The sequence below is a fragment of the Pleurodeles waltl genome, chromosome 3_1 (assembly GCF_031143425.1).
Source record: "Pleurodeles waltl isolate 20211129_DDA chromosome 3_1, aPleWal1.hap1.20221129, whole genome shotgun sequence".
In the NCBI taxonomy this organism is placed as follows: Eukaryota; Metazoa; Chordata; class Amphibia; order Caudata; family Salamandridae; genus Pleurodeles; species Pleurodeles waltl.
This window is the reverse complement of record NC_090440.1, coordinates 1,121,558,450-1,121,584,370: the sequence shown is the minus strand read 5'-3', so window position 1 is coordinate 1,121,584,370 and position 25,921 is coordinate 1,121,558,450. Positions and strand designations below refer to the sequence as shown.

Genomic DNA, 25,921 nt, shown 5'->3' with positions numbered 1-25,921 from the left:
ATCTATGCCCACTCTGAATGAAGGCCATAGTGAGAAATAACTAGCATGCTTCAAATCATTTAATTTAGCAGTCTTATTTAACACAGAACAGACCCAAAGGCCCTTTTAGTGTTCATTACAGAGAAGGTATACACTTACACAAATGAAACAATTACTTACCAGTAATCTTCTTTGCCGCTAGCCTGTCCTCCTCATTTTAGTCTTTACACTGTGAGGATATACCAAAGCAAGACATTGACAGACACAATCAAATGCTACCACAAAGTAAAGTGTGTTACAAAAATTACCTCATTGCTGTGTTTATAACCAAAAAACAAAATTGTTTATAGTATTTGAAAACCTGTACAATTTATGAGACAAAAAGTGTTAGAGGTTGCCCATGTGGCAGATCTGCACATTTACTTTAATGCTGCAACTACTCTGGTCTATCTTGCTGCCCCATTGCCTGGCAAATCTAAACCTTTTGCAGAATAGGATTGAGAAATTGCTTGTCGTACCCACCAATTTATAGTGGAGAAAGATGATGTCTTCCCTCTATGGGAAGATATCATATGAGGCAGACAAGGATTGAAGGGATCTGAAGTCTTGGGTTCCCTGTAAATAAATGAGCAAAGGAATTCATACATCTAAGGTTTTTGGAACATTATCTGTAGACAGGAAAACAGGAAGAACAATCTCCTGAGTGGAATGAAACATAGATTGAACTTTTTGTCTAAACATGGTACCTTGCCAAAGGTCAATCTTATGTAAGAAGAGTTTAAGATAACGGTAGGCACTGAGTGAAGAGGACAACTGCCTAATTCTCTTCTCAGACGTATCATATCACTCTGGCTGATACCCATGACATATCCGGTTGTCCTAATGAGCTCAAAGGGTTCTTTTTTAAACCCTTTCAGAACCTTTGAAAGATCCCAAGATGAAATAGGACAGGACTCTTCTGTTTTTTAAAAACAGAAACTATATTAAAGTTTCCTAAGGGAAGAATGGGAAACAAATCTTTCCAGATTCCCTACAAGATCTTATTACTCCCTACTGGGAAGAAAGCTTGGGTTAATTTCTTAGCAAACCCATCCAACAAGAAATCCAAAATTTTGAAACCCACCTGGATCAAACCCAAAACCTGAACACCAAGAGTACAAATGTTTCAAATGTATATCATAGGCTTTAGGAGTGGAACTCCTTTTAACAGCGTTGATGTTGCAACCCCCTTCCTGCGAGCAAACTAAGCATTGAAACTCAGCCCTTTCAATCTCCAAGATGTCAGTTTTATGTGACATAATAATGTAGGTGACAGTAACAGAAACTCAAGAGGACCTGGACCCAGAGGAAAAAGATGGTATGGATGTATTGCTAACTCTGTCAATACCTCTAACATGGCATCCTCGGCCAAAAAGGAGCAATTAGAATTAGTCATTGATGCATATGAATCCTACAAAGTACCTCCTGGAGGAGGAGAAATAGATGGGAAACGTACAACTCCTGAGGCCAAGGAAGGGTTAATGGAGTCACCCCCCCAAGCTTCAGGACATTTAGTCTCCATGCAAAACCGGGGTAGAAGGCATTGTGTGGAGATACAAACAATTCTAGAGTTGGATGACTGAACTTTTGAGTTATGAACTGAAATGTTTGGAGTCTGAGATGAAAATGAATTGATGAAGGAATGTTCCAACTCAGACTTTCTGCCTGCAAATTGAATAACCCTAGGATATCCATCACTCAGAGGGAAAGAAGCAGGTTCTCTGCCCACAAGAAAATGTCATTGGCTAAGCCAGCTAGCTTCAGAGATTTTGAGCCCATGTCGATTTATGTATTACTTCGCCACTTCAGTGTCTATTCTTACTAGGAACTGGTTTCCTTGACAAGCAAGTTGTAAAGCTGTTTAGAGCCCTCTCAATTGCCACTAACCCCCTCCAATTGGATAAATTGTGTAAACCCATAGAGGACCAACTCCCTGCATCTCCTGGCCTCCTAGAGTAGCCCCAACCCTAAATGCTAGTGTCTGTTGTTAAAACACACAGAAGGAACTTTGTTAGAGGGACACCTTTTCTCAGATTATGATGAGAGAAGCACCACTGAAGAAGGAGAATCAAGTGAGGAGAGACTGGAATCATCGTCATGTAATCTACTGAGGCTGTGGACCAGTATGTCAGGGCATGCTGGACAAAATGTTTGAGATGCAGTGGAGCTGAAGCTGACATCATCCCTTAGACAGGTTGCCATTTTCGAGCTATAGCTGAAGATTTCTGTTGGAAATACCACAGATGCACTTCAAGATTGTTTTCTCTTTTCTGTGGCAGGAATGCCATTGTTTTCTCTGAGTTGAACAACGCTCTTATAAACTACCTTTGTCGAGGTGGATGATTTTGGCCTTTTTCTCTTTGAGTAAGAAGCCCAGGGATGAGGGTGTCTTGCAGAGCACCTTGGCATGGTCTTGCGCCTTAGAAAAAAAAGATACCACAATTAGCCAATCATCTAACTATGGATAAACATGCACCCTTTGTAAGTGAAAATGCTCAATCACTAGAGCGAGTACCTATATGGTGACTCGTAGTGAATTTGCCAGACCAAACTTAAATCGATAATGATCGTCCATAATTGCAAAATGAAGAAACCTGACATTCCTGATGGAACAGGATGTGAAAATAAGTGTCACGAAGGTCCAGCATCATTAGGTAATTTCCTTCTGCTATCATCAGGATGAACTCTTGAAGAGGTATCATTTTGAACTTGAAGTTCTTGACATATTTGTTCAGAATTTTCAAGTTCAGCACTGGTCAGAACTTTCACCCTGGCATTGGAAATAAAACACGGTGGAATAGAAGTGCTAGCGCGTCTGGTCCTTAGTAAGTAAACTTACAAGGGGACGTGTATAGGCCGATGAACCTTTTGGATCGCATGGAGTATCCTAGGCAGTGTCATCATTAATCAATGTAATCAATCAATAATCACTAAGAGAATAATTAAACATTTGACAATATGTCAACATTTCATGAATAACCACAACTCAATAAATGTTTTAACAATTTTTATTTCCCTGTTAGTTACAATTCTAAACCATCGGATTAATTCAAACTTTATTCAATTATTTCAGAGTTAATCCATTAGTGATCACCAATAAAATAATCTAATCAGAACTTGAGAAAACATATGATCTAATGCTTCAGCGTAAGCTAACAAAGGTGAATATATCAACATTAATAACAGAGTTCAACAATTAGTTTGTCAATCATTTGTCACTGTCAACGTCACTCAAAGGAAGCTTACCTAACTCAGATTAGCATTAGCATGTGGGATTTCACGCAAAAACAATTTAGAACACGAATTTAGAAAACATCTAGCTATAAGAAAAACTATTCAAACAGCGCAGTTGGTACCTAGAAAGAAAGCATAAAAAGTTAACAGTCACATTGTCATAGCTACCTATCCACAGAATAGATCAGCAACGAAGTCAGCCTTCGTCTTCAGGTCATCAATCAATCAGCAACGCATCAGGCTCTCAAGAGCATGAGCCCAATGAAAGAATCTCGAATCGCATCTTCTGGCATCAGCAATTCACCCCTCACATCTGAAGTTTTTGCCCCTTGTCATGACTTTTTATTAAAGTTTTCCAGTCCATCCCCCTAATTCCTAATTGGTCAGTCAATCACCAGTTGTTACTCTACACAATAATATTAATTTTATAAATCTATGAATTCTAATATTACGCCGTTCTCAGTTCGTTGATTGGTTCACTGTATGATGTACTCATCATCCGGCTCATCAGGTATCGAAAATGTTGCATCTTCTTCTCCAGTCAGTGTCTCTATTGCTCAAGTCCTGGGAAAGTACATTGAGTCTGTCTTACATCAAAATTGTTACATGTCTAGTTCCATCAACTCCTGTTCGTCGGTATGTTGCAGAAAATTCTAGCTAAACAGATTTTTTTAACATACGCAGTTCATGGTCCGTTCAAAGCACCAGCTTCTCTACAGTGCGCTAGAAAGTCAGCTTCTGCATGGGGCCTGGTAACTAGGCCACAACTTCAGCTAAGTTAACTCTACAATATAATGCAAAACATAGGTTATACATCTTAATATGACATATTACTACGTTATTATTACTCTTTTTCATTATTTCACAAATTTTTAATCATTTTAGTACAAGTTCGTATAACTGGTTGTCACTCTCTGTGGGCACATTTTAAAACGTGCACATTAATTTTCTTCGTTTAATTTCTACTATCATTTTCTTTGTTAATCAAAATGCATAACACTTATTAATAATTCTAATTAATATATCTGCGTCAGTAGAAGCCTTTATCTTAATCTTTCTGGGTAACTGATGTTATAGCCTTTTTCTGCAGTAGGGCTTGAACTTCTTATAGTATTGAAAGTCTCTTTAAAAAGTCCTTTGGGATACGAGTCTTGATGAAATAAAGGAGTTTTAGACAAGCAAGACACTCTATACTGTATCCATGTTGGACAATCTTGAGAACCCATTTTTCTGAAATTAGTTCTTCCCAAATTCGGAAATAATGGGTGATTCTTCCTCCCACTGGATGATCATCATTGTCATTTAGTCATTCGCTGTGTTTGCTGGGACTGCAGCAGCTGTGATTGGGTTTTTCCTGCAGCTACAGCTTATCGATCTCAAGCCCAGACTTTTGTTGAATGCATTAGAAATTCCTGCATCAATTAATTGTTTGTGTGGAAAGCCTTGAATGTCTGCAACCCCTTTTTCTCCTCTGCTACTTTTGTTCACCAAACCATCCAGCTGAGATAAAAACAGTTTTCACACATGAAGAGCAACTGCATGAAAGAGATTCTTCTGTGATTGATCTAATTCCCAAGATTATAGTCACAAATGTTGTCTGGCTACAATTGATGTCATGCCAAAGTTGGTGAAGACCACAGGAAATCAAAAGAATCATACAAAAAAGTGTTCCAAATTCTCCATGTTTACAAGGATTTTTATTAGCTCTTTGTTGTCCTGAAAACAATCAAAAAGGCACGGAAAGTCCTTCAACAAAGTTTGTAAAGAGCAGGCATCATAAGTAGCTACTCGAAGTGTAAAGTTTGAGGTTGCAAATAACCTCTTTAGCGAGACCTCTACTGTTTGTCAATAGGATCATCCAATGATGCTTCTTCCGATGCCAAGGATACTGAAAAGGACATGCTTGCTAACATCATATTTATTTTTGGTATCTTCGAATATTTCTGCCCAAATGTCTCCAAATGGTAGCTTTTGGATAACAAACGTGGAAAACCGGTTTTGGTATGTCTTTCCACTCTTTTAGATACATAATATGGATGACCTCATGCACAGACAGATTGTCTGCCAGTGGGGTTTTATTTTGTGCAAAACATTCATCCAACTGTGTCCTTTTTTTTGGAATCTCAACATCTGCCTTAATTGTTTAAGCACATTTTAGTCTTATCTAAATCAATTTGCACCTTATATATATTTCCCCGTTGAATGTGACACCACCACATCTTCATCATCTGGCAAAGATCGAGCTATTTTGCAGCAGGCTGAGATAGGCCAGTAGAAATGCATCATCAATTAGAGTTTGCAAGTCTGCCCTAGAAACTGGAATAATCTCCTCCAGTGCGAGGTTCCTGGTTGCTCTTCCATTATGAGCATTGAGTTGCACACAGCAAATTTCCTATTTATAGGTATCCTTGGTAACCAGCTCTCATCTTGCAAGATGACAGCTGGTGTCAAAAACACCGTGCTGCACACCTTCCACTACGCACACAGTCATCTGAGCGTCTAATTGCAGCAACATCAACTGAAAGGCTGCATGTTACCAGACCCACTCACTCTAGGAATAAAATCTCCTATATATATCAGCCACTCCCCAGCTAAAGCACATGGGCGGTGCCTCAAGAGAAATTGCAGCCACTGGTGTTATAGTAGCTGTGGGTCACTGTAAGTAAAACATGAAATAAAATGTTTACCTTTGTTCTGCATAGAGTGCTGGCCAGATGGACAGAAATGCAAGAGCAACAGGCAGGGGAGGACGAAACTATCTTATGCAGATGGGCTTGAAAATTTGGTGGCAATAGAAGAAAGAGTTCTCAGGAGGAGGGACAACTTCACAGTGTAAAGAATATTGTGAGGAGGACAGTCAAGGGATAATATAGAAATATTTCAGATTTTAGTCTGTAAATTAATACAAATATAAAAATATCTGTAGGCGGATCTTAGACTATAGGTAAAGCGATAGATACATAGAAAATACCTTTATAAAAATGTTATAGTAGGGGTAAAGGTAATAGAAATATAGAAATATTTTATTTAGACAGGTATGTATTATAACATACTATAAACGTACAAGAATAAATATTTTAACAACATAGACAGTGGTAGATGGTTGCTTGACACAGAAACTTTTAAGATATTTGCTGCTTTTTGCCAGCTTTTATTGAAATAACTTAAAAAATTCAACTGATTAAAAAGGTATAACATACAAGAAGCAACATAACTAGGCCTTGGCAGAACTTCAATTATGTCGGAGTAATTGGTGTAATTTCAGTAATTCTGCATTACACTTTGATGTGGAATTATGAATAATTATGCGAGCACTCCTCTGTGCATAAATTGGGGGGAAAAATCCTACTGCGAGAACACTTTTAGTGAAAGCGAGCTGTCACTTGCGCTTGCTATTTGTGTTATGCATTTAGCACTGTTTCTTAGAACAAAATGCATCCTCACATCAATTTTTAATGCAAGAGTGTATTTGGCGCTACGAAAATTGCGCTAAATATTGTGAGTAAGTTGGGGGAAAAGTCTACCCCAAGAGCACATTTAGAGTACGCGAACAGCTACTTGCAATCACGATTTGCACTATTTCTTAGCCCAAAAAGCACCCTTGAGTCAATTTTTTTACGCAAGGAGACATTGTTGCGCCAAGAAATAGTGTTAAATGCAGAATAACTCTTCTTGCATAATTGTGGGTAATCTGGTGGAATTCCTCTGTAATTTCTCAGTGACTATGCTACACAGAATTATGCGATTTATGTCCACTCTTAAACAAAACAATTAATACATAACAGGGCATATCACAAAAAAACAGAACACAACACATCAAACGCAGTACAGTACAACAAAATCACACTTCAGTAACAGATCACAAAACACAATTGCGCAAAAGACAAACACATCACTACCACAATAAAAAGAACACAACATTTGTGCACCAACGTTCTTGTTATAAATTATCTATCACCTCACGAGCCCTGCTTTCAGATTACCATTGGTAAAGGTATTTGGAGTAAGCACTGCATTAACTTACCACCAAGGACATCAAATGGGTGCTATTTCATGTTCTTGGTGGTAGTTTAAGGCAGTGTTTGGAGAAAAGATCTGTCACCACCGTATTACAAAACAGGTGACTATAGAGGGATAGTGGGTGGCAAAAATGTTTGTGCATATTTGTTGTGTGGGAGAGACAGTCTTAAATTATAAAATCTTTTCCCCTTTAGTGGGTTGAGCAGGCATGACGTCAGTGAGCTACTCTACCTATCCCTGTAACATCTTTAATAAGATCCCAAAGTAACATTAGAGCTCTGGCCATAATATTTTACTGTAATGAGCGAAAGGAATGTATTATATCAAACTAAAGGAGTTTAAAGATGGCCTCATTCAAAAATCTACACACTATCAAAATATTTGGAGTCAAAGTGTTCTAAATAAATGTGTTAGTGATTAACGAATCCCCATTTGCTGACCAATCGAGTTGAGAGAGTTAAATTTAGGTATTCATATGTGTGTAAGTGCCGATGACTATATAGAAGTTTCTTTCTTGAGGCTAATCTCCCTGGTTTTACATGTAGTCAACCTGGAACAGGAAGTCACAAAAGATCTGTTGGTCCCATGCTGTCTGATGGTCAATATTGGCGCAACAGGCAACCCTTCAAAGCAATTTCCGAATCTCATAGAACTGTAAGAGACGCCTTGCAAGCACCACAACAAAGTGGCACAGTAACAAGGACACAAAATAGAGTGTATATGACTCCATCCCACTATATTATAGATTCTTTCTGTACAATAGTTGCAATTATGATTGGGTATAGCAAGTCAAAGAGTTGGATGTATTTTTGCCTGATTGCTATTGTTTCATCGCTACGCAAGCTTTGCTTGTGGCCTCAAGTACTTAGTCTGAGAAAATTATGCTACATCTAATATATTGCTCCCCTTTGCTTCCAGCTGTTCCTGCCGGGGAACCAAACTGCTCAGTGGTTGCTACCGCACAAAATGAATACATCATGCTGTCTTGTGAGCTGGATGGTGGGCTGCCACGTGTCATGCTGGACTGGGACACCAATGGACTTTCAGACAGCAAAGAATCCACCAACATTTATGTCATAAAATCCAGTGCATCATACAATGGGAAGCTGTTCACTTGCACTGCCCTGCACCCTCTGAATCGAGAAGCGAAGCTCTGCCAGCTCAGACTGGGTATGTTAGTCCAAGGAGTACTATTGATGAACCAACCCTTAGCAAAAAAAACATAGGTGGCAGGTACTTGCTTCACTCCTTACAAGCCATCATTACAAGTTGGCGAGAGCGGTATGCCCTTGGTTGATACTAATTCGGCCAGTTCTGTGTGACCAACTGTTCTTGCAAACAGGAAAATCTGGCTTGAAGATGCCAGACCTGGAACCCACCTGCCCCCTTCTGCTTCATAGGGGAGAAAACAATGCTTCCCTTTGCATTACTCATGCTTGTTGAACCCTCTTTTCGTCCACCCTGGACCTAGCTCTCTGGTCCCTGACGCACAGCCTTCCACCGGCTTATGTTTCCCACTATTTCAAAGCTAGTGGTAAATGTAACCAGAAAAGGTCCTGTTCTTCATCTGAAAAGTTGGAAAGAGATACAGAAAGGGGGCGATTTTCCTGGATCTGATGTTATTATCCATCCTGAGTGGAATAACTTGTGATGCCCCTGTAGTTTCCTGCAGGTGTACCTTAGTGGGAAGGGGGTAGGGGATTCTCCGATTGTGGCCCATGTTGGGATTCTCACCCCAGTTATCTTTGTAAAAAACAATAGGAAAATAATAATGAGACCCACAGTGTGTATTTCTTATATTTTAAAGACAGTCTCTATGGCCCAGGATGTGACAAATGTGTGTTCTGGAGTCACAAGTATTGAGGTCACTTCGATATACAACAGGAGAAGATCCAGTGTCATCATAGCGAAAGAGCTCAATGCAATTTTTTATATCAAACTGAAGGGAGACAGTGGAAGAGGAGAAAAACACACTCAGCTTAAGCTCATGGCTTTTGGAAGAGCATCCTAAAGAAAGTGACGGCCTGATTAAAGAGTAACTGGCGGGCTGAGATGAAGTAGCCCTGGACGTTAGATATGGTGGTGCAGAGAAAAGGGGAAGAAAAGCAGTTGATGAAATGGTCTTTTTGTTTTGAAAAATGGTGATTGTCTCATGTAGGGCTTCTAAAGGGATGCCCTTAAATATCCCCCTCTTTCACTCCGATGCACTGCATTTTCCTCCTACTTAGGGTGCCACATGATCATAAAGCTGCCTTAGAAGACTGTGCAGCTATAAGTGTAGTGGCCTACCAGCATTCTGTCTACACTATAAACACATAGGGCCTGATTACAACCTTGGCGGATGGCATACTCCATCACAAATGTGTCGAAAGGCATACTCCATCACAAATGTGACGGATATCCCAAGTTTTACAAGTTCCATGGAATAGAATGTATTTACACTATAAACAGCACTTTTAATAAAGATGATGGATTATATTACCTGCCTCTTTTCACCCACACTTCCTTCATTTCTATCCCAAACTCCATTTCAGTTCATCACTTAACAAGGCAAATATATGGCCATTTTCACTACCCTAAAATTCCAAATATTACTACTGTGTTGTTGCATCTCTGTGAATACTGGGGCTAGTGTCCTGCCTTTGGAAGTAAAGGAAGATCTGGCCGACAAAATCCTTTGCTCAGCTCGATGGTTACAGTTACAGCCTTTCAAATGTCATTTTCAGTATTAGGTTATTTCTATCATTACTGGTCCTGTTGAAATGCTTAGTTTTACCTTTCATCTTGTACAGCAACAAACACTCTTCTGCCAGTTTGCCAACTGTAATCTGTCTAAGTGAAAAGAAGGCCCACAGGCCCAGGGATTCTGTGGGAATTCATAATTCTTGTGGTCATATTGGCCAGTCAGTCTGCTTGTTCATTCCTGTGTTATTGAAAAGGTCCTCTCCCAACTCGTTATTATGCAATAACTAAAGAATTTGGGATGCACATAAAGTTTTACATGGTTGAATTAAGAAAACAATAATTATTTCATGAATGCAGTCAACACATGTTTCGCCCATTATTGGTGAGCAGTCTTGGGTATTTTTCAAGGCTTATAAAGTTACGCCCAGAAATCAAAGGTTTGCCATATTAGCTTCTAAATTATATATCTGGTTCTGATGTATGTGTCCTTAGTGCCACACGTAGTATGGCATTTGTTGCTAAGAATGAGTCGTGTTAGTTCCTGTGGTCGAATCTGGTTTGCTAACAAGGACGCATCACAGCCTGTTGCCTCCAGGCCATGACCCTTCACTTTTTGAAATTCTGCTTTCCTGACCTGAAAACCACATCAGACCCAAGGAACTAACAGGACTGGCTCTTATCAACATAATTCATACAACCTGTGTTGTTAAGGACACTATCAAAACCACACAGATAATTTAGAAGCTTGTACAGCAGCCTTTTGATTACTTTATATAGCTTTGTAAGCCATGAAAAAGCCTCAGACCTGCACGACAGCAAGGGGCAAAACATGTGTTGGCTGTACATTCTCAAAATAATTATTAGCAGTAATTAACTTGTAAATAAAAACATGCCGGTGCCCAAAGCTCTTTTCGGAACCATGTGGCTGCTGCATATAAATGTGCGAGCACAAAACTGCAAGGCAGCGTAATCCTAACACTGTCCTGGGCATCTTTAATCTATTTACAGAACCTTCCTGCCCCCTCAGCTCATTCTTGCATCTTTTTGCTTTCTCCTTTTGTGACACTCTCCTGTCTTTCCTTGCTTCTTCTGTCCCATATGTGTCTTTTGCCCGCAGTAGTTGTTTGACGCAGAACAATGTAGGATCCGCCCTCAAAAAAATAAGTGCTGGTTTCCCCCACCGGCAATAGCCAGCTCAAATTAAGCACTGAATAGTAGAGAAAACCACAAATAACAAAGAAATTTAACTCTCCACGTCGTGCCTACTCGTCTTTATCAAACCGTGTTATGTTAATTCTATTTATAAGCACACATTTAGCATAGTTTTCTTGGAGCTTAACAGATAAGAGGAACAACTATATGACTAGCAGAAGGCTAACTCAAAATGGGAATGCTTGTCTGAAAAGCCATAGCTTTTAGATTTTTTCGAAATTTCTTGAGACTGAAGTCATAGCCATAGTGTTCAGGGAGTACGTTTTCTGTATTTGCTCTTCCGGAATCTGGGAGTGAAAGGAAATTACAATGCTCAGCATTGCCTTCTAAATTCAGTCATGTAAAACTTTGGGGCATATTTACAAAGAACTGGTGCAGCACTGCACCAAAATTGGGAGCACCGCACTGCACCAGTTCTGAAATGCAGGGATCGAACATATTTACAAAAATACGGCACATCGCTGTGTTCCCCCCTGCGCCGGTGCTAAAATAGCTGCCAAGCACTAACGCAGCCACACTTGCGCCATGGTGCAAGGATGGCTGCATTGTGGGAGAGATTGTTTTGAGCAGGAAGAGACACCTTCCTTCACAAAAATAATCTTCAATGGTGATTTGCTCTTTCTATGTGTGCTGCATTCTGCAGCACACATAGAAAGAGCAAAAAACTAGGAGAAATAAAAACATTTCCCATCGTTGTGCCATGCTAATGCCAGCCCTCTTGTGGCATTAGATTTTGGAGCTTCCACAGATTTACTATTTCTTGTAAATCTGGGGCAGCGTCAAAATGTAATGGCTGTTGCTGTGGAATGCCCACAGCAACACCTATTGCACGCAAAGTGCTGCATGTACAGAGGCCGTATTTACAAGGTGGCATTAAAGCACAAAAAGTGGCTTAACTCTGCCTTGTAAATATGGCGCCACTCCGGTGGCACTAGGGGCTTATAAATATGCCCCTTTATGTGCTAGAATTCCAAATCCTGAGAAATGTCCTTAGCCTGCTGTACTTTGCTCCTTACCCAGAGCGTCTGGTGGAGAGAAGTGCCCGGGAGCAAATCTTCAAGTCAAAGAGGTACATATCTCTGATGAGGGGGGGCAGGATTGGGGTAGAACTAGTGAGGAATAAAGGAACTGTCTGAGATAATTGTGACAGGGAAGTCTCAAAAGAGGAGTAACACATTTCTGAAGAGGATTGGTTATGTTGAGATGACCATGTTTTTATTGATGCTATGCAAATAGTTTAGAATTTTCCCCACAGACTTAGCGCAATAAATTTGAAGCTTAACTCACATATGCTTTCCTGCTTACTTTTCAGTAGTCATAATGCTAGTATGTAATAAAAATATTTATAGAACTATTTATCTTGTGCAATACGTGTCTTATGTATCATTCATTTTTACAGAATCACCAAGTCTAGAGACTGAGAGAAACCAGGTGTCTATTATGGAAGGAAGCAGCATACAGCTGCCTTGTCTCCTTACGGCTTCCAACCCATCTTCAAAAGTCTTCTGGTATGACAACAAGAACAAAGCCATCAGCCAGGACTCTCAGAAATACGGAGTTAAGCAAGAGGCTCACTGGTCCAACCTGACCATCAGAGATACAGAGTGGAACGTTGATGGTGGAAACTACCAATGCTTAGCCATTAATGCTGTTGGAAATACTACTGTCACTGTAAATCTTCAAGTTATGAGTAAGCAACTAATTACATTTTCCTTGCAAATTAATTGAATTCAGTAGGCCTAAGCAACTGCGTGTAATGTAAATGATCAAGTGAGATGCCACATATGGCAGGGTGAGGCAAGCAAATACGAAGTATAAAAGAAATTAAAGCCAGGCCTACCCTCAATTTGGAATGATTACTTTTAATTCCTAATGACTTCTGGAACTGCGAAAGAGCCACCCCTCATTATCCCCCTTTTACTTGCATTGGCGTTGGAGGCACTGACCAATGAACTACTGAAAGTGCAGTTAGGGTAAGTGGCCACTGGCCAATGTTCTGCCAAAAGCCTTGACAGGTCAAGGGACTTTGATTCGTCACACTGCTCACAAATGTATGCATTTAACATGGCGGTGTACTTTAGAGACCAAGATGTTAAAAATCATTGACTACTTCAAGAAATTGATTGGTTTGGCAAAGTTTCCAGACACATAATTATTTGGGACAAATCGTTATTGTTCTAGTGGGCTGCTTTACAAAATAACTCCATAACCTGTTTTATAATACATGGGATTCTGGTAATCCCATTATAAATGGCAGTCACAGCAACATGGACGCATCAAGTTGCAGATTACAGAGAAAAGACGTCAGAAGTAGATTTGTAGTTGTGTTCTGACGTCACAATTCCTGTTGCCAGTGTCAGCAGCTGAGGTGAAAGGCAGGTCAGGTCATGGAGCATAATTAAAGCAGCTGTTAAAAGCAATAAATGAACGTTGCCTTTCTTTCCTCTGCTCTGTTTTACTAGCTTCCACTGACAAGCAGAGAGAATATGTTTATGTTTGCACTCCTTAGATAGAGAAAAGCTGTAATCTTTCTGCACATTTCCACGTGTTCTGAGCTACTGCAGATTTTCTTCTGTAAAAAACTGACTTGAATTGAAGTTTTTCAAATATCTGTTTGCAACAAATATCTAACTGGTTTTTGATGTGTTTAATTTTATACTATAAATCTTATTTTTATTCTTCATGTTTGTAAACATGCTCACTCCTTCATATGAATGAACTAAACACCAATGTTTTAAGTGGTTTGTAGGGAAGGTGATGGTGTAATCATGTATTATAAGGGATAAAGTACCCCTGGTATACATGATAAGGATATTGCAAGTCATCTTGTAGTTCATAAAAATTAATATTTTTATTGAAAGTGTTTAATTTACAAAAAGATAAGCTCGCAGCCCCCACAACACAAGAAAATGAATTTAAATTAAATATGAGATTATCCGCTCAAATCATTAAAATAAAACATGCATATAGTTGAGTCCCAAAATGGCAAAATTCATTTCTTTATATAGATTAGGAAAGAAAAAATATAAAGAGGAATAAAGTGCTCTGTGCAACAAGAGCTTCATCGATACCCCCAGCGCGAGATCCATTGCAGTAAGGACTGTCAGGCCAGGAATTATGAACAGTCTACCGGAACCCCTTGCCTACCCTCCTTCACGGTCTTGTATCCACATTGTAAGTGGACCCCAGATTTTCAGTCCCCTTTTCTTTCTCCTTTGGCTCTTATGTTGGTATGGGTCCTTCAAGATTGTATATGGCAGGCAGCTGAGCCAGCCATTGACCGAGCAGGAGGCTTAGGATCGAGCCAAGCTGAAGCAATACACAACCGAAGTACTGCCGAAGCAATAAACAAAAATTAACGTGCACTTTTAGGTGTCCCTTCTTCCTGAATTCCAAGCAGTTTCAGTTAAGGAGATAAGGAAATACCCAGCTTAAGTTTCTTATTGAAGAAATCAGAAATATCAACAATAATTTCGGCTAGCGCCAGGCAGCCAGCAAACATACAAATTATATCTGCCTCATAAAGATGACATCTTGGGCACCAAGACCCTTTGTCTCCGCCACAGTGCGCAATCTTCCTAGGGGTATTATACAAATTAAACCAAGCTTTATAATGTTGAGCTAACAAATTTGCAGAGAGGAACACAGTACGAGCCAGATGGAGAGACACCAGAAGAGTAGGATTAGAGGTGGAATGTTTCTCCTGCCATTTATCAGAGTGTTTAGCAAGATCATCCTTCGTATTTTGGTCCAAAAGACCATGGGGGTGATTCTGATTGAGGCGGGCGGCGGTAGCCGCCCGCCTCGCGGGAACCGCCATATGGCCGCTCCGCAGTCGAAAGACCGCGGAGGCCATTCAGGCTTTCCTGCTGGGCTGGCGGGCGACCGCCAGGAGGCCGCCCGCCAGCCCAGCGGGAAACCCCAACCCACGAGGAAGCCGGCTCCAAATGGAGCCGGCGGAGTGGGTATGTGCGACGGGTGCAGTTTGCACCCGTCGCGTATTTCAGTGTCTGCATTGCAGACACTGAAATACACCATGGGGCCCTCTTACGGGGGCCCCTGCAGTGCCCATGACATTGGCATGGGCACTGCAGGGGCCCCCAGGGGCCCCGTGGCACCCCCTACTGCCATCCTGTTCCTGGCGGAAGACCCGCCAGGAACAGGATGGCAGTAGGGGGTGTCAGAATCCCCATGGCGGCGGAGCGCGCTCCGCCGCCATGGAGGATTCCCCCGAGCAGCGGAAAGTCGGTGGGAGACCGCCGACTTTCCGCTTCTGACCGCGGCTGAACCGCCGCGGTCAGAATGCTCGTGGGAGCACCGCCAGCCTGTTGGCGGTGCTCCCAATTGGACAGGACCTCCTACTTATTAGCAGATCCACTAGGTCCACTTTAAAAAATCCAGCAGGACCCCTCCTTTCTGGCTAAGAAAATCCAGAATTTGAAGAAATTTAATGAACTCCATGTACCCATTCAAATATTCCCTTATAGGATCTTCAAAAGACACTATGCCAGTGTAGGAATAAAAGTCCCCCAATCTGGTAAGCCCAAGTCCCTTCCAACGTGATCCTCCACTATATTTGGCAGCAAAGCGTTATTAGACATCGATGTGTAAAAGTTCAGTCAGCCAATGCCCAGATTTTTACGCACTTCTGACCATACCTTAAAGGCGCACAACAGGGATTAAATTGAACCTTCTTGAAGTAACTGAATTCAACTTGCCTACAAAGACAACCCAAGGCCTCTTTCTCCAGTAATAATTCAAGTTGAGAGTTAACATTTACTACTACCTCCAGAGCCTGATTCTTTTCCTGAAACAAAATTCCACTTTGCTGGTGTGTAACAGCCCTATAATACAATTTAAGATTTGGCACAGACCATCCTCCCCTCTCCAGTGGAAGTGTGAGATACCTCAGAGCTCTCTTAGTCTTACCATATGCCCATTAAAATACTAACATAATATCATCCATTTTTTAAACCAAGAGTTCTTAACCTCCAATGGGATCGCCTGGAAAAAATATAAAGCTTTTGGGAGAAACAGCATTTTAAGGACATGTTACCTACCCACCAAGGAGAGATGCAAGTTGTTAATCTGATTAAAGTCCTTTCTGGCCTTCCTTTTTAGGGGGTCAAAATGAATTCCAATAATCCTAATGACATGTGAGGAGATATTAACATCTACATAGACCACACTGTTCACCACCCGGGTATCACTGATCGAAATAATGCTATTGACCACAACTTATGTCTTATCACCGCTAAGCAGATATCCCCAAAACCTCCTGAACCAATTGATCTCTCTTTCAACATCCTTTAGGTTTGTCTACATCGTCTGTGTATGCCATAATCTTAGTATCCCATACATGGATGTGTATTGCAGGGATTACAGAATTAGCCTTGTGTGTCCATATATACGGATCAACATAGATGGCAAAAGGTAAAGGAGAACAAGGACATCCCTGCCTTTTCCCTGTTTGTATTATTATTGGGCCTGAATAACCACCCAATACGATAACCCTGGCCATAGGATCTTGACATAGAGCACCAATTGCCTTGATGAATCTTGGTCTAATACCAACTTTTCCCATAGCATCATACAGGTACCACCAGGAGACCATGCCAAGCGCTTTTTCTGAATCCAGTAAGATTAAGACTATAGGGTTGCTGGCTACACCTGTAGCATCCAAAAGTGATATCACTCGATGAGTGAGATCTGTCATCCCCCTCCCGGGATAAACTCTTGTAATCATGGAGATATGATTTTGCTTATCACCCTAGAAAGACGGGTTGCCAAGACTTTAGAGTAGATTTGGGTATCCCCATTATTCAGCATGATTGGGTGATAACACAGTTTCTGCTCAGGTTTGTTCTTTTTAGGGAAGACCATAATATTGGCCATAGACCAAGTGATTGGAGAAGTAGCTCTGTTATAAATTTGTATAAAAAGGTCTATCAAATAATCCTTTTAAAGTGACCGAAAAGACCCGATAAAATTCAAGAGGGATGTTGTTCGTCCCAACCGCCTTGCCCAACGGTAGGCTAGAGAAAGCAGAAAGGATTTCATCTCAAGAAAAGAGGCTCGCTATGAATTTCTGGTCTGCCTCATTGTTAGTGTTAAACAAAATCTGTTCCAAGAATTGCTGTGCTCTCAACTTGAATTTTCAGTATATAGGCTTGAGTAGAACCTCCGAAAGGCAACACGAATGTCCTCAGGATCCAAGACTGACCCAAATGTAGGGTCCCTCACTTCTTTTATTTCTCCTTGTGCCTGTGTTTGGCATGTGCAAATGGTGAGTAGGTGGCCTACCTGCTCACTAAATTCATAGGATTTATATTTCCAGGCCAGATATTTATGTGCTACTTTTGTAGCAGTCGCTTCCAAGATTGCAGTTTTAGCGATTGCCACCCCCGGCTGAGCCCCTTGCATATAATCCCTTTTGTTATCCCCGGTTACCAACTTAGTTTCAGCTGTAACCAGTGCCATATACAATTCGGCCATTAGAAGCTGCTCCTTCTTTTGACAATTCAAACTGAATTGTAAGGTCTCTCCCCGGACACCAGCCTTAAGTGCATCTCATACGACCCCTACAAAGGGGCACCCAATATTTTCCTTCATAAAGGTAGGTATACAATTTTTAATAACATTGAGGTAATCCTTATCCAGTAGAAGGGCCTGCTCAAAGCTCTAGCCCAGGGCCTGTCTTTCCCACCCTTTTGCAGTAATTTCTAACACCAGTAAACCATGATCGGACATTAGGCAGGGAAACCTCTCAATGTTACAATCTAGGAGAAGACAATGTGAGACAACAAGGTAATCAAGTCATGTAGGTGTCTAGTGTGGTGCTTAGAAGTAAGTGAACCCAGGTTCGGATGGCATTTTAGACCCCCAGACATGAGCCAGTCCGTGGTTTTGAGTCAAACCATATTAACAACAAAACACCCTGGGTTTCTGGCCTGACTAACTTTTTAACACTGTCCCGAGATGAATCCCCTATGATGTTTATATTGAGATCCCTATAGACAATGATAGGTGTAGGCAATAGAACCAGCTGATTGTTGAGCCAGTCGAACAGCACTGGGCCATGTGAAACAATATCATACACTCAGCAGAGTGTAAATACCCCATTTCAGAAATTACATTCTGTTATGGCCCATCGCCCTTGGCTATCAGCCCATGCACGTTTAAAATTAAAGAGCTGACTTCTAGCAAGAATTGCAACTCCTCACGTCCGTGCTCCATACAAAGTCCCACCAATCAAAGGGAATTCGAAAGATTCAAGCATTCCTTGCCTGGCACCTTCAATATGTGTCTGTTAGAGACATAGTATATCAGCCTTTAATACCGGGAGCTCTATAGCTATCCTTTGCCGTTTCTTCATATCATTCAGCTCACAGATGTTAACTGTGGCTATTCAAATGTTTTTATTTATTTATTCAGTCTAAAAATTTAGACCATTAAAATACAATATGACAATCATACATAACAGTAATAAAAACTTGTGGCCGACATTCGAATAAATACCGTTAGTGCATTCCTTAAAGCTAAAACCGGTAGCATAATCAATTTATGGATACAATAAAACAATCATGCACGGCAATAGTAAAAACTTGAGTCAAATAAATACAGTTAATACATTCCATAAAACTGAAGCCGATAACATGAACAATTTGTGGACCGATGCATTTCTTGTCATGTCAATATAATTTGTAGGGTGCCATGGTGATTGAACTAAAAAATAATCTATATGAACTAGTAGGGCCTTAACTTCTCACATGAGAGACCCAATGATCCTAAAATTTCTAAAAAACACACAAAGGTTGAATGAGATTCCCATCAAAGTCAAGATACATGACACATCTAAGTGTTAAAAAGCGAGAATAGATATATCTAATTAAAATCCCCATCTGTAGACAAAAGAATACCTAGCCGACTTAGAGCTCCAGGGCTGAGGTGAACCTATGACGAATGGACCAAGCTTCAGACAGATATTTGGTAACTGAGCTTACTACCAATATGGATGTATCATATTTGCATATTCTGATAGCAGTAGCTCGGTCCTGCAGTAGTAAGACTTTACACAGAGGAATGATCCACCTCCCTCTAGGGCTCTTGTATAGGGGGCAGAAGAACAGCACGAGCTCAGTTGTTTCCTTACATTGGTGACAAAATATACATCTGTCGGTCATGGGGGTTGCTTGATGACCAGTGGGCCGTGAAGCTATTAACGGGCAAAGTGCTGTATCTAAGCTGGAGAAATAGGGAGCGGGCACGTGCAGGTATAGGAAGGTCCGTGGCTATTCAAACGTTACTCATGATATAAGTCTGAATTAGAAAAGACCATAACAAGCCAGACCCTAAAACTGAACTGGTACCTACATCCACCACAGAATGGGAACCTGCCCAGCTGAAACCCAAATTTTGGTGTCGCTACGTGCCCCCCACCCACCAACTCCTTCCCCAGACCCACCCTAGCCAAACTTGACCTGCCTACCCAAACTCCCAGCCCGCCCCGAATTCCCCATCTTCCACCACCTACGAAAAGCAATCAGGTCTCAAAGCCTGAAGAATGTCACCCGATAGTAGGCCCAATGCTGCCCCCCTGACTCACAGCTGTTGCGAACAAACATTGAAAAAAAAGTGGAGCAAGGAGATGGAGAAATAAAAACATGTTTCCTATAGCAAGCCAATAGTTCTTACTAAAGAAGGGGAACCCCCATTACTGCAGACAGTTCCATTAGGTCCCCACAGTGGCACCAGCAGTAAGCTCCTTCAAGTATTCTTCCGCTTTTATTTCTGATACAAAGGCCTAAAACTTTCCTTGATAGTAACTATTAGGCGGGCCGGGTTCAATAAGAAAACTTCTCCTCCTAATTTTTAGAACGGATTAAAGAGCTGTCTGAGGCGTAAGCGCCGCACCATCGTAGAGTGGCAAAAATCAGCTCTGACAAAGAAAGAGTGCCCACCTAACTCTCTTCTTGAATTAGGCACTGTTTTCTCATATACAGCTTACCCAAGAGGAAGCTTCCGAAGTACACTAATATGTCTCTAGGTTATTCTGATTTTGCATCTTGATGCTTCTTTAACATGTTGGGGAAGCAGTACAACCGTTGTACCTCTGAGTCCCAGTCCCATTGCCTAAGCTCGGGGAATGCCCCTCTCAGGAGCGTCAGCATCAAGCACCGGATATCATTCCTCCAGCCCCTGCCTCAATCCTGAGGAATCATAGGTTGTTCCTTCGTTGGTGTTTTTCAAAATTATTGAGCTTCCACCTTACATCTGTCGACCTAGACTATTGTTGCCCTTGTTGGGCCTTTAACAATCCCACCTCAGTCTCGAGCACCACAGCACGTTCTTCAACCACAGAGATCCACTTGCATATTTCAGAACAGGTTTAATTGACTATTATGATGACACCTTGTAATGTTTTAGAGCTGAGACGAGTGCATCTATTTTCATTTCGTACTTCCTCTTGCAATTGTTTTATAGATTGGAAGATAAACTAGAGCAATGGTTCCTTAACCTAAGGGGAGCCCGTTAAGGCATCTCCCAAGAGTTGATACAGCTTTGACAGATACAGCACACTTTGCCCTTCAGGGTACACTTGCTGTGTGGTAGAATAATCCCATTTTAGTTAACAGGCCACTTTCTCATCAGAGTTCCACCCTGGATCACCATGTGTGCCCGCCCTTTTTTCCGCGTCCCCTCCACAGAGCACTCGTTTGATTATTACAGCACATTCTCCCACTATGCCACTGGTGCTAGAGTCTGAAACAGTGTCCTCTACAGACAATGCGCTGCTAAAGTTAGAAATGTCGTTGTCATCAGTGAAAGAAAAAATGGTATCCCCGAATTTGGGGGACCCAATGGCACCTTGTGGCTTATCCTCTTCTGTTCCAGACAGAAACATTTCTAAGCACGCCGAGGCATGCTGCGGAGCAGCTAGAAAGTTATTTAGGACATTATCACAAATCCAGGTACCCCAGCCCCCCCCCATTAGAGGGGCGCATATGGCCCCCTTGGGAGTGGAACAATCCCAGCCTCAGCACAGCCCTCATAACTGACAGCATAGTTTCCTCACGACCTTTGGTGGCAGCTCCCTGGGTGTTAACAGGACCTCTCTCGCCGTCTTCAGCATCTTCAACAGTCAGTCCTGGGTCCCCCAGGCCTTCATCTGCCCGAGAGATCGAGAGCACCGCCACAGAATCACGTACCAATTTCGACAACCCTGAGGGATCAGTAGAAGTTGGTGCTGGTAACATCTCTGTGATTGATAACTGGGAGACATCACAGGTAGGCAGGGTGGACCGCTGGCCCACCTGCTGCGGTTGTTTCTTCAATGCTGGGCCTGAGATGAGATGAGGCTCCTGTAGTCTCCTCTGCCTTTTTCTACAGATCCTGCCCAGTACTGCATTGGACAGGAGCCTTTGAGTCCTCTGTCAGGCATGCTCCACACTGTGAGAAGTGCCACAAGCTGGCAGGGTGTAAAGTGGCAAGCCACTTGCAACGTGCGGCACACCAGCAGAAAAGCGTGGAGAGAGTGAAAAACCAAGACAACGTTCTTCCAAACAGCACGGAAAGAATTAGCTTGCTGACTACGACATTGTGGGGGTTATTACAACTTTGGAGGAGGTGGTAATCTGTCCCAAAAGTGACGGTAAAGTGACGGATATACCACCAGCCGTATTACGAGTCCATTATATCCTATGGAACTCGTAATACGGCTGGTGGTATATCCGTCACATTTGGGACGGATTACCACCTCCTCCAAAGTTGTAATAACCCCCTGTGTCTTTAGAGAACTGATCATGCAGCGGTGCCGTAGTACGTCAGAGGTGGTGTTTGCCAGGAGGGCCGGTAAGCTTCTCCCGTCCTTACCCGCTGAAAGCAGTCTCAGAGCTGCTGGAGGGGAGAGAAGAGGAGGAGGCATGCTACACATGCACCAGCTTGCTCAACCTGAAAGCCGTCATCGCCATAACCATATAAAGGAACTCGGTGGGCTGTCTGATACCCCCGTGTGGCTATGGGACTCCTCTGTGACATGCAATAGCCTTATAATGTACAGAAGGGGGTGCTTTATCTCTTACATAGCACTCCTACTTTTATTAAAAATCAGAGTAGTTTTAGTCTGGTTTTAGAGATTATAAATGATACAGTGCTTAGAAAGAAACTCAGAGACATATTTAGACCCTGTTTGCGCCAAATTTGCGTATTTTTTTTTAATGCAAATTTGGCGCAAACTTAATTCCAAATTTATATTTTGACACTAGACACGTCTAGCGTAAAAATATTGGTGTTAGCACCATTTTTTGGATGTGTGCACCTACCTTGCTTCAATGAGATGCAAGGTAGGCGTTCCCATCTAAAAAATGGTGCTAACCCATAGCCCCATATTTATCCCCCGTGCTAAAATGATGCACAGGTGGGAGGAGGGGCTAAATAATGGTGCAAAGCTTGCTTTGCACCATTTTTTAATGCCTGGTCAAACTAGGCATTAGAGGACCTGTGGACCCATTTCCATGGATAAACACCATGGAATGGGCCCACAGGTGCCCACCTCAAGCCCCAGGAACACCCCCACACACACCAGAGGGACATCAGAGGATGGGGGACCCAATCCAAGGGAAGTAGGAAAAGTATAAGTAAGTATTTTTAAGTGCCACTGGGGACCCTGATGTGGGCCCCTCTGCATGGCACTGGGTGCAAAGGCCATTCCCAGGGGACCCTGGTCCTGTGTGCTGGCCATTGGGATGGAGGGCATGACTCCTGTCTTTTATGAGACAGGAGTCATGTGTTATGGATGGTTGTGCGTCAGGAAATGATGCTTGGCTGGTTTGGGGCATTTTTTTGCCTCTAATCAGCCTAGCGTAATTTTTAGACGCTCAACCTCCATCTTCTCTACCCCCACGCCCACACAGCTACCGTCATTTTAGTTGACACTAGCCCAAACTTAGCGCCAGTTTGCGCCATTCCATTAATATGGTGCCTGGCTGGCGCTCAGGAATTGTGCAAACCGGCACTAAACTTTTTGGTGCAAAACTGCATTAGTGCAGTTTTGCACCCAAACTTTTAAATATGGGCCTAAATTATGTTATGTTATGTTATTTGAATTTGTAGATCGCGGAAACTACCCAGAGGCCTCGCAGCGCTGTTGGACCACAACAAAACCAGAGACAGGAACTAGAGTTTAAAAAGCCAGGTTTTAATTGCTTTCAGAATGTTTAGTTCGTGACTAATTAGTCGGATGTTGAGGGGGAGGGAGTTCCATAATTTATCTCCCCGATATTCCATAGTGGCACCACCCCATCTAGCTTTCGTAATCTTGGGGAGTACGGCTAAAGCTGTGGCTGCCGATCTAAGGGCTCTAGTTGGTTTGTAGAAAGTTGCCAAAGTCTTTAACAGATGAGTTACCACTGTAAAAGATGAACGTTGAAATTCTACAGTTGTTTTTAAAGAAATCTTTTCTTAAAACAGCATATCACACATGAACACAGTAATTAAAACAGTAAATCAAGTAAAAACATGTCCTGCCACTATTCTGGGTAGGAGGTCAATTGTGCCCAAAAATTATTGATACGGAGATATAAATATAAAATCACATCAAGAGCAGTTAATCTCTCGATAATGTACTTCTATTCTATTCTATTCACAAGTCTTGTAAAACGCATGGCTACCCCTAGCAGGCTTCGAAGCACTAGCAATCCCAGTTGGAGGGAGAGGACTAAAAGAAGTTAAGGATAGAGATACGTTTTTAGATGTTTCCTTAAACTTGTTAGATTATGATATAATCTCAGGCTGGATGGTAAAGAGTTCCAGAATTTAGGGGCAAGGTGTGTGAAAGAAAGAACTCTGCCTCTCGCTCTCTTGATTCTAGGAACAACAAGGAAACATAGATTGCTTGATCTAAGAGTCCTCTTGGACTGATAAGGAGTGACCAACTGTTGGAGGATACGCGGGCCCTCTTTATAATTAGCCCGATGAGTCATGCACAGTGCCTTAAATTGTATTCTACAATTGATTTGCACCCAATGCAAGGTTTTGTGTGCAGCTTGAGCTGACTGTGTTTTTTGAATACGGAATAGTATTTGGGCTGGAGCATGCTAGATGAACTGAAGCTTTTTAATGACAGCCTTTGGACTACCCAGGTAAAGTGAGTTGCCATATTCCAGGTGGGACAGAATTAGCCCTTGAATCACTGTCCTATGGGCCTCCACTGGAAGCCATTTTAGTACATTCCTTAAAGCTCTAAGGAGGCTGAAGCAGCTGGCAGCGACCTTCTTCACTCGGGGTGTCATAGAAAGATGTTGATCCAAAATGATCCCAAGGGCCTTATCTTCTGAATTGGGGGAGGGGTGCTCCCCAAGGGGTGGAGGCCAATTAATTTGCACCCATAGTGTTGGGTATTTACCAACTACCAGGACGTCTGTTTTGTCCCCATTTAGTTTTAGGCATCTGGTTGCCATCCAGTCACACACCTTCTCTAGACAGCAGTTAAGTCTTTGAGAGGTGAATCCTACGTTGAGGAATGAAGAAACAATGATCTGTGTACCATCCGCATAAGAAAGCATAGTGAAACCAAATGCACAGATGATATCAGATTGAAAATTGCGGAGCTTGAAGAAGAGCCCTGGAGTACCCCAGATTCTAACTGGTGTTTTGCAGAGAGGAAGGGACCCTAACTAGCCTGAAAGCTCTGATTCTCCAGGAACAGCCCAAGCCAGTTTAGGGCACTACCTGTTATGCCTGTTTCTTTCAAACAGCAGAGAAGGATGTCTCGAATGCAGCACTTAAGTCAAGCAGAATCAGTGCTGCTAATCCACCCTGGTCCAAAACCTTTTTAAGATTTTTCATAGCCAACAGAAGAGTGGTTTCAATGCTACAACCTGTACGAAAACCAAGTTGTGTAGGGTGCAGGATATTGTTGGTTTCTAGGTACTCTGCCAGATACCCATTTATAATCTACTATAAGATTTTACTGACCCCCGGAAGTGGCGATCTGGGTCTATAATTTCCTCCCCCCTTGGGCTCCAGAGTAGATTTCTACAGTAGGGGTCATACACTACTGTTGTTTAAGGAGAAGTCATAGAGCTGTGTTAGGGCAGAAAGCATCACCTCCTCCCCTTCAATAAAATATTATATTGGGGCAGGGTTAACCAGTGATCCTGATTAACTGTCTTTGTCAATGCCATGACTGCTTCCTTAACTATTTGAGAAAAGAGAAGAGTTCAGCATTAGTTTTACTGGTTATGAATCTCTCATCTGTCTTATTTTGAACTGCTGAGCCCGACAAGGCTTGGTAGATAGTCTTTGCTTTTTAGGGGCAAGCGAAAGTTCTCCGTCCCCCGCAGTAATCTCTCTTTGGGCTTCTAACCACAGCCATGTCACGTCAGTCACTTTCATTGGTTCGTGGGCTTGCCTTTTAAAATCCGCTTGCTTTCATTTGTGAAAGGCATACATACGTCATGCCTTTTACGGTGTTTAGACCACCTACACAGCATCGGTAAACTACTGAAAACATACGAGGCTCCATGTTTTCAGCATGGTTTCCGGACTACTTTATCTTTTTATTTTCCATGGAACGTGATCGCACTGGGGTTTTCATAACGCGATTGCGCTGTGTTTTTCTATTTTCAATTTCATCGTGATCACGCTGCATTTTACATAGCACGATTGCGCTTCATTTTTTTCTTTTAATTTATGTGGCAAGAAACGTCCAGTTAGGAATTTACAACACTAATAGCTCTAACTCGAGCAAATG

At 42.0% G+C, this 25,921-nt stretch overlaps 1 protein-coding gene across 1 annotated transcript in view; it reads left to right on the top strand.

Moving 5' to 3' along the window:
- The window catches only part of VSIG10L2 (V-set and immunoglobulin domain containing 10 like 2), a 254,873-nt gene that overhangs the window by 103,128 nt on the left and 125,824 nt on the right, over positions 1-25,921 (top strand). Inside the window, exon 6 of the mRNA XM_069221495.1 lies at positions 12,718-12,859. Within this exon, the coding sequence (XP_069077596.1) occupies positions 12,718-12,859 (142 nt within the window). The remainder of the gene's footprint in view (positions 1-12,717; positions 12,860-25,921) is intronic.